The sequence below is a fragment of the Colobus angolensis genome, unplaced genomic scaffold, assembly GCF_000951035.1.
Source record: "Colobus angolensis palliatus isolate OR3802 unplaced genomic scaffold, Cang.pa_1.0 Scaffold267, whole genome shotgun sequence".
Classification (NCBI taxonomy): domain Eukaryota; kingdom Metazoa; phylum Chordata; class Mammalia; order Primates; family Cercopithecidae; genus Colobus; species Colobus angolensis.
In genome coordinates this window covers 1035721-1047946 of record NW_012115899.1, presented here as the reverse complement: position 1 = coordinate 1047946, position 12226 = coordinate 1035721, and the positions used below count along the sequence as shown (strand labels likewise).

General features: G+C 41.9%; 2 protein-coding genes across 11 annotated transcripts in view; one reads left to right on the top strand and one right to left on the bottom strand.

The window, feature by feature from the left end:
- The window catches only part of SPATA22 (spermatogenesis associated 22), a 71449-nt gene that overhangs the window by 26222 nt on the left and 33001 nt on the right, over nt 1-12226 (bottom strand). For 2 of the 8 annotated variants that reach the window (XM_011947482.1, XM_011947488.1), the window contains exon 1: nt 438-540. The exons of 2 other annotated variants lie outside the window; for them this stretch is intronic. The gene's annotated coding sequence lies outside the window, so the exon portion shown is untranslated. Of the gene's footprint in view, nt 1-117; nt 831-12226 lie in introns of those variants that run through there. 4 more of the 8 variants (XM_011947483.1, XM_011947481.1, XM_011947489.1 and 1 more) reach the window with 4 other exon arrangements.
- Nucleotides 3051-12226, top strand: part of ASPA (aspartoacylase) — a 25613-nt gene continuing 16437 nt past the window's right edge. For 2 of the 3 annotated variants that reach the window (XM_011947493.1, XM_011947491.1), the window contains exons 1-3: nt 4988-5406; nt 9905-10100; nt 12049-12142. In XM_011947493.1, coding sequence (XP_011802883.1) covers nt 5171-5406; nt 9905-10100; nt 12049-12142 — 526 coding nt within the window. In that variant the 5' untranslated portion in view covers nt 4988-5170. Of the gene's footprint in view, nt 3172-4987; nt 5407-9904; nt 10101-12048; nt 12143-12226 lie in introns of those variants that run through there. The other variant, XM_011947492.1, reaches the window with a different exon arrangement.

The window sequence follows — 12226 nt, the reverse complement described above, 5'->3', positions numbered from 1 at the left end:
GAGGGCTATTATGTTTCTTAGGATCAAGCAAACTGAATGCACAACAACAAAAAAGTTTTTAAGTGTCACATTCTCCCCGCGGGACCATTTATCCTGAGGGCGGGGACCTTCATCCACCCGCAACCCCAGCTTCCGAATGGACCTAAGTGGCGTCAGTAATGGGGCTGGTGGTATTCGTGTGCAAAAAGTGTGCTCCATCTGCACACACACACCACCACCACCACCCACAACAGCCACAACAGCCACGGCCTCAAATGGCGGCCTGTTTTGGCTCCTGACGGGGGCGCGAGAGAAGAGGCTCTAGTCAAGTTCAGACGCTCTTCCAAAGGCCTCTCCTGACCCGCCCACGGAGTGGGGGCGGTTTGGTATCAACACAGTCTTTCTCCTCTAGGCCCTCCTGCCAACACCACGCACAACTTTCGCCCTGTTTCCCTCGCCTCCGTCAACCGTCGTCCAGAGAGCCCCGTCAGCAACGGCCGTTCTTCCAGCCTGCGAAGAAACCGCGCGCATCAGGCTGTGCGCAGGCGCCGCGGACCGCGCAGGCGCAGTGGCCGCCTCCTGGGTGCGATGGCGTCGTCGCGGCCTCCCTGGCTGCGTTTGGCCGGGCGCGATGACGTTACCGCGCTTCCTCGGCGTTCTCACGCTGTGGGCGCAGGGATGGCTCCAACTCCTTACAGTTTGGCCCAGAGAGGAAAGGAGACTGTCCCGTGACTGGAGAGACAGGGGCCGATCTCCTGCCCAACCGGCCTCAGCCCCAGCATCGCCCAAAAAGTGTGCCCTGCTTCCCCCGCACCCCCTGGCCCTTTCTGGGGGTCCAGACATCGTTTGTTAGATGCTGGTGGCCACCCAGAGTGTGCCCAGAGATTGCCTCGAAGGCCACCCAAGGGGTCTGTCTCCGTTTCTGGTTCGGCTCAGGGTCAGGGACTCTAAGTCCCCAGGAGGCTGGGGACAGAGCTGAAGCCCGGGTTCAGATGGCGGCCATGGAAGGCGGAGAGCAGTCATTGAGGCAGGGCCGGGGCTGCGGCAGCTTGCGGGAGGGAAGCGCCCGTGAGCCACAGAGACGCTCTGCAGGGGAAGCCGCGTGGTGGTGCCACCTTGGGCGTTGAGCTCCAGGCTTCCTGGCAAAGAAGACTGTGGATTCCTGGCCCTGTGACCTTGGGCAAGTTCCTTACTGAACACCCTCAGGACCTACCAGTAAAAATACAATAACAACAATCGCCCTAAAAATACTAAAAGAGGAAATAGACAATCCTGGCACACAGTAAATGCCCAGTAAATGTTAGCCCTTATTTAATACGAATAACAGTAGCTGTCATTTATCCGGAATTTACTATGGGCCAGGTAGTGGATTGTAGTTCTGAGTTCAAAGTTCAAAGACCATGTTTTGCTGTTACCGTATCTTCTAACCATTTGAAGGGCTCGGAGATGAAAGAAAGATTGTTAGGAAAGGCCTAGGCCTGTAAGACCATAGGTATTTTAGTAGTTGCTTTGAAAACTAAAGTAAAGAAGAGTGTTAGAAAATAGACCGGGCACGGTGGCTCACGCCTATAATCCCAGCACTTTGGGAGGCCGAGGCGGGCAGATCATGAGGTCAGGAGATCGAGACCATCCTGGCCAACACGGTGAAACCCCATCTCTACTAACAAAAAATACAAAAAAAAAATTAGCCTGGCGTGGTGGTGGGGCGCCCATAGTCCCAGCTAGTCAGGAAGCTGAGGCAGGAGAATGGCGTGAACCCGGGAGGCGGAGCTTACAGTGAGCTGAGATAACACCACTGCACTCCAGCCTGGGCAACAGAGCGAGACTCTGTCTCAAAAAATTTTTAAAAAATAAAAAAAAAAAGAGAGTGTTAGAAAATAATATTAGAAGTAGACCGAGACCAGATAATAGCAGACCTTGAATGCCAGATTAAGGAATAGCTTTCAAGGAATAGGGTCATCTTCTGGGAAGAAGAAGACTTGAAACAATAAAAATAAAACTTGTTATTTATCATGGTTCCAGAGAGGAGTTACCCAAAACATGAATAGAAGCTTCAGGAAAGCAGATCTTGACTTGATATCTACATACATATGTGCATACATTTACAACATTCCCCTACCCACCCCCAAAACAGATTTTTCATTAAAAAAAAAACAAAACCTTAAGCCAGTTACTTCTATAAGAACTGCAGAAGTGAGCAATATACAATCTTTGCCAGCAGTTTATAAACAATCTATTTTATACTTGTCTTGTTCTGGTTATCATTTATTTCCACCTGGAAAGTTCGTCAGGATGGGCCACAGGGAAGGAGAAGTGGTAAAAGTAGTTTGGTTACATAACTATTGAATATTGTATTATGTATAAGACATCTTAAGTATAATATTTAACAAAAAACCCTTCTTATCCCCCAATCATACTATTAGGAAACAACCCACCTTAAATTTGTCTCCTACAAAATTTCTGGCAGTGATCTACTGGACAGCCATGACTGTGAAGTAAAACTTTGCTCTCCTTTTGTTTTGTTTTGTTTTTGAGACGGAGTTTCGCTCTTGTTCCCCAGGTTGGAGTGCAATGGCACAATCTCGGCTCACTGCAACCTCCGCCTTCCAGGTTCAAGGGATTCTCCTGCCTCAGCCTCCTGAGTAGCCAAGATTACACGCACCTGCCACCACGCCCAGGTAATTTTGTATTTTTAGTAGGAACGGGATTTCACCATGTTGGCCAGGATGGTCTCGAACTCCTGACCTCAGGTGATCCGCCCACCTCGGCCTCCCAAAGTGCTGGGATGACAAGCTTGAGACCACGTCCGGCCTCCTTTTGTTTTAAACTACATTATTTTATTAATACATCAGGCAACTCTATCCCACAAAAATTTGTAATGCTGGAAGTTATGGTTACTCTTTTAAGTACTTCAGCATATATATTCAACTTTATAATGAGATAGTGACAACTCAAAAGGGTTTCACTTCGTATACTATCAGTTCGCTGAGAACTAATAAAAAAGTGTGGCTGGCTTTTGTGGGTCATCCCGAAAATCAAGTACACTTTGGGAAACAGGGAGTTAAAAATCCTTCGGAAGTTAACTTGGTTTAAGAGTATGAAAAGCCTCTGTTGCTCTAGTTCTGAGGAAATGCGCTCCTTTTTCCTAATAAAGCTTTCCACCGAAGACAAACTCTGTACACAATAAACAAGGTAAGTATGGGAAATAATTGCTGCAATTCATTAACTCTCAAAAAAGTTATTCATTTTGACATGTAAGAGAAACTTTATTTATGAATGTGAAATGTGCTTCGAAGTGCTGATCTGTTAAAATTCCATAAAACAAGCTTCAAAATGCAAGTCATTTCTGCCAGCTACGAGTAAACTGAAGCAGCATTTCCAGAGAGACTAGGGCAAAGGACAGAACAAACTGCAAATCAGCAGAAAAGAAACCAAGCATAGTAGAGTGTTAATAATTCACCATAGTTACTGCTCTTAAAACCAAAGCAACTAAACTGTCATCTGTTTACTTTCACGTGTGTTTTCATCATATCTACACCGTCTGAAGTGTTCAGTGTACATGGATGTGGACAGACAGTCAAAGGCTACAGGAGCTTTTTTTTTTTTCTATTAGAACAGTCATTTTAATGTGTAGATTTGATTTGGTTATTTTGCTTTCTCTATCTCTGCATTTTAAGCTCTTAAAGGAAGAATATTCAATTGGGTTTATTAAATATTAGGAAGCATTCGTATTTTATTTTTCCACCATGTATTTTGTTTGTATGCACGTTTGTTTTCTGAACACACTGTAATGGCTGTTTATGTGAATTCTGAAAGAGCAAAACTAGAACTGTGAAGAAGACCAAAAATAACAGAGAGGCATCCTATTGTCCTGTAAAAAAACACTAGACTTGGCATGAGACCCATGGGTCTCAGGCCTAGTTTCTCCTAAATCCCTGCAGAACCTTCACTGCGTTACTTAACCTCTCTTTCATTTACCCCTGCAGTGGGGATGTCAACACCTAACCCACCCTATCGTATAAAATTAACGTATGAATAAGCGGAGTGGAAGAACATTATAAATTAAACTACTGTGCAATTGTAACCAATTACTCTTATTGTACCCTCTATCACACAACCTGGCATTACCAGTACATGGTATTTCCAGTACTTGAACATATTTGACTTTCTGGGTGATTGAGCATGGAATCAAATCAGATTTGGCTCAGAGTCATTTCTCCAAAGGGATGTAATCATCTTAGTATTCTGGATAATTTCCCCTAATAAGACCCCCTTTCGAGTAACACAGTCCAGTGGAGAGTCCCTGCTGACAGTGAATTAGGCCGTGTCTATATGAGTTCACATGATGCGGCTAGCACACGCAGTATGTCCCAGGACATTTGCAGGCATCACAGAGACTTGAAAATTACTAACAGCTGTCTTTCCTTTGGTATTTAGGCAAAAAAAATGAGGAAGATTCATAAGTAAGTTAACACCGAATTACCAAAAATTTCATGAGAAAGAAATGAAGGGATGTTTCAGGGTAGGTTTTCAAGTCCCAAGTGATCACTGATTTGGCCCTTCTGTTCCTGATTGTGAAAAAGCATTCTGAAAGAACGGGTGCCGGTTCAAGAGGAGGTCTCTGAGGGTCAGCCTGTGGCTGTTCATAGAGGTGAGATTCAAATGCCCTCAGATCATGAAATGTGCTTGAACTCATTTCAGAGAAGAAGGGTTTTGAAATGCCTGTGGAAATACTGAGTGGGCCACTTTTTTTATTTTTTGAGATTAGAAATGTATAAACTATTTTTATTATGACAAGATAATTGTGAAAGCCTCACTGGACAACATCGTAGCTGAGGAAAAGAACAGAATTTTTGCATTAGTATGAAATGCGAATTTATTACTGTATTTAGATCTACTGACCATCTGAGGGAGTTAGAAGTTAAAGTAAACAGCTGTATCTCTAGTTGATCTTTGCATATTTTAATCCAAATATGGTAAAGGGCAGGGCTAAAGAAGGCAGTGTCCATAAACGGGGCTCAGAACTTGTAACAGAAAATTAAAATATACTCCACTCAAGGGAATTCTGTACTTTGCCCTTTGGGTAAAGTCTCATTTTGATTTAAATTTCTAAACCTTTCTTAAGAAAATCACATTTCCTTTGATCTCTCTTCTGAATTGCAGAAATCAGATAAAAAAACTACTTGGTGAAATGACTTCTTGTCACATTGCTGAAGCTCCTATAAAAAAGGTTGCTATCTTTGGAGGAACCCATGGGAATGAGCTAACTGGAGTATTTCTGGTGAAGCATTGGCTAGAGAATGGCGCTGAGATTCAGAGAACAGGGCTGGAGGTAAAACCATTTCTGACTAACCCCAGCGCAGTGAAGAAGTGTACCAGATACATTGACTGTGACCTGAATCGCATTTTTGACCTTGAAAATCTTGGGTAAGACTCTGTTTTGTATTGTACATGTACGTCTGTTGTGCGAAAAGTGGTAGGTGTGTGAAAGAGAACATATATATGTGTATGCAGATGATAATTCATGTCCATACGTGCAATCGCTATGTTGAATAAGATCACTTTCACTTTTAATTATGCTGCATTGTGAATTACACAATTATCTGAACTGGGCATTCGCTTGCTCTTTTATAAACTTTCTTAAGCATCGGATTATTAAGTTTTCTTTTCAAATGTATACAGACTGAGACAATACATAGAAAAGGGTTTTGTTTTTAAATCATACCCTGAAAGAAACAGATTTAATAATCCTTTGCACTGAGTTAGCGTTTGGCCGCTAGGCTTGCATACATAATTGTTAGCTTTTTAGGAAATTCACTACTAGGTTTTCAAGCAACTATGTTTACGGTAATACATAAAGTTCTAGTTCAAAACATGTAATGTTTCCAGTAATATTTGTTGAAAGAAAAAGTGATTAAATATCTTTTGCCGGAAGACATCAGACTACCCTGTGATCCGAACCAGCAGACATACTTAACTGCTGCGATGGATTGTCGTAGATGGGATGCCAGAGATAAGAACTCAAGACACTTCACCTGAATTTTCAGTGTTTAAATTTTGCTGATTTATAATATGTTGCACACAACATATGCAACATATGCAACATATGTATGCAGTCATAACATGCTAGGTTAGGTCCTTATTAATTGTTTTTGCCTTTGTTTACATCATCATAGCTACCACTGTACATATACTATGCCTCCACATACTTGCTTTTTACCACTTCTTTCTTTTTTTTCTCTTTTTGAGATGGAGTTTCCCTCTTGTCGCCCAGGCTGGAGTACAATGGCGCAATCTCGGCTCACTGCAGCCTCCATCTCCGGGTTCAAGTGATGATTCTCCTGCCTCAACCCCCCGAGTACTGGATTGCAGGGGCCTGCCACCATGTCCGGGTGATTTTTTGTATTTTTAGTAGAGACAGGGTTTCGCCATGTTGGCCAGGCTGGTCTCAAACTCCTGGCCTCAGGTGATGTGCCTGCCTCAGCCTCCCAAAGTGCTGGGATTATAGGCCTGAGCTACCGCGCCTGGCCGCTTTCTTTCTTTTACTAAAAAATATCATGAAACATCTGTTTTTCTCAGGACACTGTGCCAGGTACTGGGGGAGTGCACAGATCTGTACAACATGGTTTCTACCCCTCAAGGAGTTGGTAGACTACTAGCTAAGATATAAGATACGCACAGGCACAACTAGCCACTCTGTTCTATGTGCTTGTTTTCTGATCAACTCTGAGTTAGATCATTCCTTAGGTTTAGTCTCACCACAGATCAAAAGATGGACACTACTCTTAGGAGAAACATGCCTCACTTTATGGAATAGATGTTTTTCAGGGCACTTATACAGCAGTCATCCTGTTTGTATCAAATCATATTTTTGCTAGCATAAATTTTACTTGGAGAAATGCTTTATCTTCATGACTGAGGTTATGTCAACACAATTCATGCTTCTCTGTTGACCTAAGATAGCTGTTAACTAACTTTTATATTACAAGTAAGAATTTGTTGAAGAATAACTTTTAGTCGGTATAGTAACTTCCCAAATAGCTGTGGAATGGACTGGGGTGAGTTTATGAGCACCCAGTAGTATGCATTTCAGTGAGCACAGTCTTCTCACTTAAATTCACTTTCTACTCCTTACTGTTAACACTGTTCAGAGACTAGACTGTCCCCAGGGAGGTTAAAAAATTATAAAACAGGTAAACTCATTAACTTCTTCCATCTACCTCTCCCAAATTTATTCATTTTCCTGTATTCCTCATCTCAGTGGTAGCATCATTCTCCACCAAGTCCCCTATGAAAATCACCCTAGAACCTTCCCAGTGCTTCATCTCCCATGTCTAGCGGGTCACTAAGTCCTCCCAATTATTCCTTGCAAGTACTTCACAAATCCAGCCTTCCTCTCCAGTTTCACTACCTTAGTTGATTTCCTCTGTAGATAGTCAGAAGAGCCTCCTAAAGGGTTTCTCTGCATCCAGACTTGCTGCAGTCTTCCTGCCATCTATTTTCCATCTGATACCTCTAGGAAGCATCCTAACATGCAAATCTGATCATGTCTCTCCCTGCTGAGGATTATTTAAAAGTTTATCCAGAATAGATTTAATCAACTTAGTATGCCTAATGCCCTTCAGAATCTCACTCTTCCCTGTTCTTCCTCCTTTGGGACTCTTCCAATGGGAGCTCAACTGCAGGCATGAGAAGTGTCCATCATTTTTCAAAGCTTCCCAGACTTGACTCTGAGCAACTGGGTAGATGCACCATGTACTCGAATGGGAAAGAATGATAAAGAACCAAAATCGCCGGGGGCAACCTCAGGGGGTTATTTCATGAATTAACTTTTAAAATGCATAAAAATCCATTAGGCTTGGTTTGCATATGATAGGAACCTGAGAATAGTGGTTTAAACAAATAAGGGTTCTTGTTCACAAATAATAAATCCAGAGCTAGGCAGTCCAGGGTTCGCGCAGCAGTCACATGATATCATCAATGCCAACGGCTCCCTCTACCTTCCCACTGCACTGTCTCAACGCGCCAGCTTTGTCCTCATGGTTTTTGCTTCAAAGTCAGAAAATAACTACTCCACCTTCCTGATCGCATTTTGGGCAGGAATTACCCCGTTGTACATAGTAGGTCCCTTGAAGATACAAGCAAAAATAACCAAGGAATACAAATAGATGCAATTTTAAGAAAATGTGGTCGAATGGTTTAATGAGGAAAAGTCAATTTAAAACATTATATCTAGGAAAAAAAATGTATCCTAACCATTGTGGGAAGTGGGGGAGAGGATAGAGGCCCATTTGAGAATGGAAGAAAAACTATTGGCCCTTGTGCCAGAAAAAATACATATATCTGCACCTGCAAACTTGTGGCCTTTGTGGAGAGGTTACGGACTCTGAAAATTCTGTCCCTGGACTTCTAGTGGTTTCTGGACCTCAATTAAGAATCTCTAATTAGGCCAGGTGTGGCTGCTCATGCTTGTAATTCCAGCACTTTGAGAGGCCAAGGAAGGGGGATTGCCTGAGGCCAACACTTCTGTAACCACCCAGCAAGTTCTCCTTGTCCGCTGACCAGACAGAGCTGATCTCTCAAGACAAGGGAATTGCAATAAAGAGTTTAATTCACGCAGAGCCGGCTGTACAGAAGGCCAAAGTTTTATTATTACTCAAATCAGTCTCCCTGAAAATTCAGAGATTGGAATTTTTAGGGATAATTTAGTGGGTAGGGGCCAGTGAGTCGGGAGTGCTGATTGGTCAGATCGGAAGTAAAATCATAGGGAGTTGGAGCTCTCCTCTTACGCTGAATCATTTCCTGGGTGGGGACCACGAGACCAGATAAGCCCGTTTATCCATCTGGGTGGTGCCAGCTGATCTATCAATTCAGGGTTTACAAAATATCTCAAGCCCTGATCTTAGGTTTTACAATAGTGGTGTTATCCCCAGGAGCAATTTCAGAAGGTTCAGAATCTTGCAGCCTCCAGCTGCATGACTCCTAAACCATAATTTCTAATCTTGTGGCTAATCTGTTAGTCCTGCAAAGGCAGTCTAGTCCCCAGGAAGGAAGGGGGTTTGTTTTGGGAAAAGGCTGTCATCGTCTTTGTTTCAAAGTTAAACTATAAGTTCCTCCCAAAGTTAGTTCAGTTTACACCCAGGCATGAACAAGGATAGCTTGGAGATGAGAAGCAAGATGGAGTCAGATTAGATCTCTTTCACTGTAATAACTGTCTCAGTTATAAAAAATAGTATAACTGCAAAGGCTGTTTTAGTTCAAGACCAGCCTGGGCAACATAGTAAGACTCCATCTCCACAAAAGATAAGATTAGCGGGGCATGGTGGTGCACACCTGTAGTTTCAGCTACTCGAGAGGCTGAGATAGAAGGATTGCTTGAGCCCAGGAGTTTGAGGGTACAGTGAGCCATGATTGGGCCACTGCACTCCAGCCTGGGCAACAGAGCAAGATTCTGTCTCAAAAAGTTGAAAGGATCTCTACTTAGATTATGTGAGCCCCTAAGTGACTGCATTTGTGCACTAGAATTAGCTAAAGTGGGGTGAAAAAAGATGTATTTGATGGTCTAGTCCCATAATAAATAACCCAGTGTACCATAACTACTAAGACACTGTTCATTAAATTAATGGATATGTTGTGTTCAAGATTGAAATCAAATGATAAATTGATATGTCCTATTCATGACCAGCCATATAAATGAACATATTACTTTGCAAGCATGCCAATGCAACATTAGTTACATGGAATCAAATGAAGAAAAAGAATGTAATTTTTCATATATAAACATTTCAGATAAGTTTTTACTTCCCACACAGATTTTTCATATTAAAGATTTGGCAACGGGTTCTTTTTACACTGTGTTCTTATTATATGTTTATATTATCTCAGGCACAGATGTTGGTAATCTTTTCCTTTCTGCTTGTAACAGCAAAAAAATGTCAGAAGATTTGCCATATGAAGTGAGAAGGGCTCAAGAAATATATCATTTATTTGGTCCCAAAGGTGGTGAAGATTCCTATGACATTATTTTTGACCTTCACAACACCACTTCTAACATGGGGTGCACTCTTATTCTTGAAGATTCCAGGAATAACTTTTTAATTCAGATGTTTCATTATATTAAGGTAAGGTTAATGTTATTAATTTACAAGTTAGCCAAGGACTTGTACTTTTAAGTCAACTATGGATGTGAAACAATCAGAAAATGGTTACGAGGGAAGGTGCAAAAGAAATGGGATTTATTCCACAGCCAGGCTTGTGGTTGGGGGAAAGGGTGCTGCCAGAACACAGAGGCAGCGGTGAGAGGAAGGAGAAAAAGAGAGGAAATAAGTAAAATAATAAACACAATTAACAAAGTACTAAAATACTTGTGGATTCTTGGGTCTATAAAATTATACATTTTATCCAGACAGCCATCAGATGTGGGCTATTAGTTAAAACCAAGTAAAATTAATATTAAAAATGTCAATGGTATAGTCAATTTGTCAAAACCAAGTAAAATTAATATTAAAACTTTAAATGGTATGGCATCTCAATTACAAGGTTTTAGGAAAGGTAAGAAGTAGCCCTTCAATGTCGATTAAAGCCCAGTGATAAAAAGATTGCCTCCCTTCAGTCCTGCCCTCGTCCCCATTTGATTTAGACACCCCAGAACACATCTAATCTTTCAGTGCTTCATATAGTCAATCATTTTAAGGCTCAGAAATCTCAGAGAAAATGTGCTAGAAAATAGCAACCAACCAGAAACACACATAAGGAACTGTATGCTTATTTCTGTGTACTAGCCTTCCTTCCTGAGAGCGAGGATGATCGAGAGGAAAGAGTGTGGCCTGTGCTCAGATCCTCACTTTCTCCTTCACTAACCTTATGTAGCAGGACCAGCGGCAGACAAAACTCCTCAGACACCGAGTTACAGAAGGAAGGGGTTTATTCGGCCGGAGGCATCGGCAAGACTTCTGTCTCAAGAGCCGACCTCCCCGAGTGAGCAATTTAAGGGCTCACAACCCTAAGAGGGTGCGTGTGAGGGGCCGTGATTGATTGAGCAAGCAGGGGGTACGTGACTGGGGGCTGCATGCACCGGTAATTAGATCCAAACAAAACAAGATAGGGATTTTCATGGTGCATTCCTATACAATGTCTGTAATCTATAGATAACAGAACCGATTAGGTCAGGGGTCGATCTTTAACTGCCAGGCCCAGGGTGTGGCACCGGGCTATCTGCCTGTGGATTTCATTTCTGCCTTTTAGTTTTTACTTCTTCTTTCTTTGGAGGCAGAAATTGGGCATAAGATGATATGGGAGGTGGTCTCCTCCCTTACTTAGACAAAACGCACCTTTCCCAAAACCTTGCCTCCTTCATTTTATAAAATTGGTGTCATGACAACACTTACCCATAAGGGTACTCAAAGCCTTAAATGACAAAGTATTTAAAGCATTTAGCCTGATACCTAGCCTGTAGTAAAGATTATTAGTTTTGTTTCCCTTAAGTTCTGGACAATAACTGGGTAGTGGTCCTGGTAGGAGATCATAATGCAGCCTGTTGAAGAGAGAGCTGAATGCTTTGGTTGCCAGACATGGAAGCAGTACCGCTGACACTTTCGTATCCAAACAAAGAGGCCTGTCTTCCGTTTTCATGCAGATGAGCAGGAGGACAGAAATCACCCAACATCTGCAGAGAGCCGGACCACAGGAAGAGAAACAGGATTGTTTTAAGAAACAAATACCAAGCTAAATAGTTCGTGTAACCCGTGATGAAACAAAAATCACCACATCCAATCAGAAAGAACATTTATTTCATGTGTTTTGATCATGGTTCTGAAGAACTATTTAATGTACATTTTACCTGGAAAGACATTGGATAATTCAATTTTATATGAATTTTATATTGTATAATTTATTTGTATGTTTTCAAAGCTATAACAACGTTGGGTTTTAAAGGGTTTCACAAAGCTGTTTTACCAATCTTAGTTGATGAAGTAAAACGTACTGAAGGTATTATTGAACCCGTTGAAGCAAAGAGAACAAAACATACGGTTTTTACATAATAAGAAAGACGTTTTCGATTTTTTTCAGACTTCTTTGGCTCCACTCCCCTGCTATGTTTACCTTATTGAGCATCCTTCCCTCAAATACGCGACCACCCGTTCTATAGCCAAGTATCCTGTGGGTAAGTCATAGTTCCCATTGTCATAACTCAATAAAATATGTCCTAGCTGAAACTCAGAGAAAATTTTTTTTTTTTTTTTTTTTT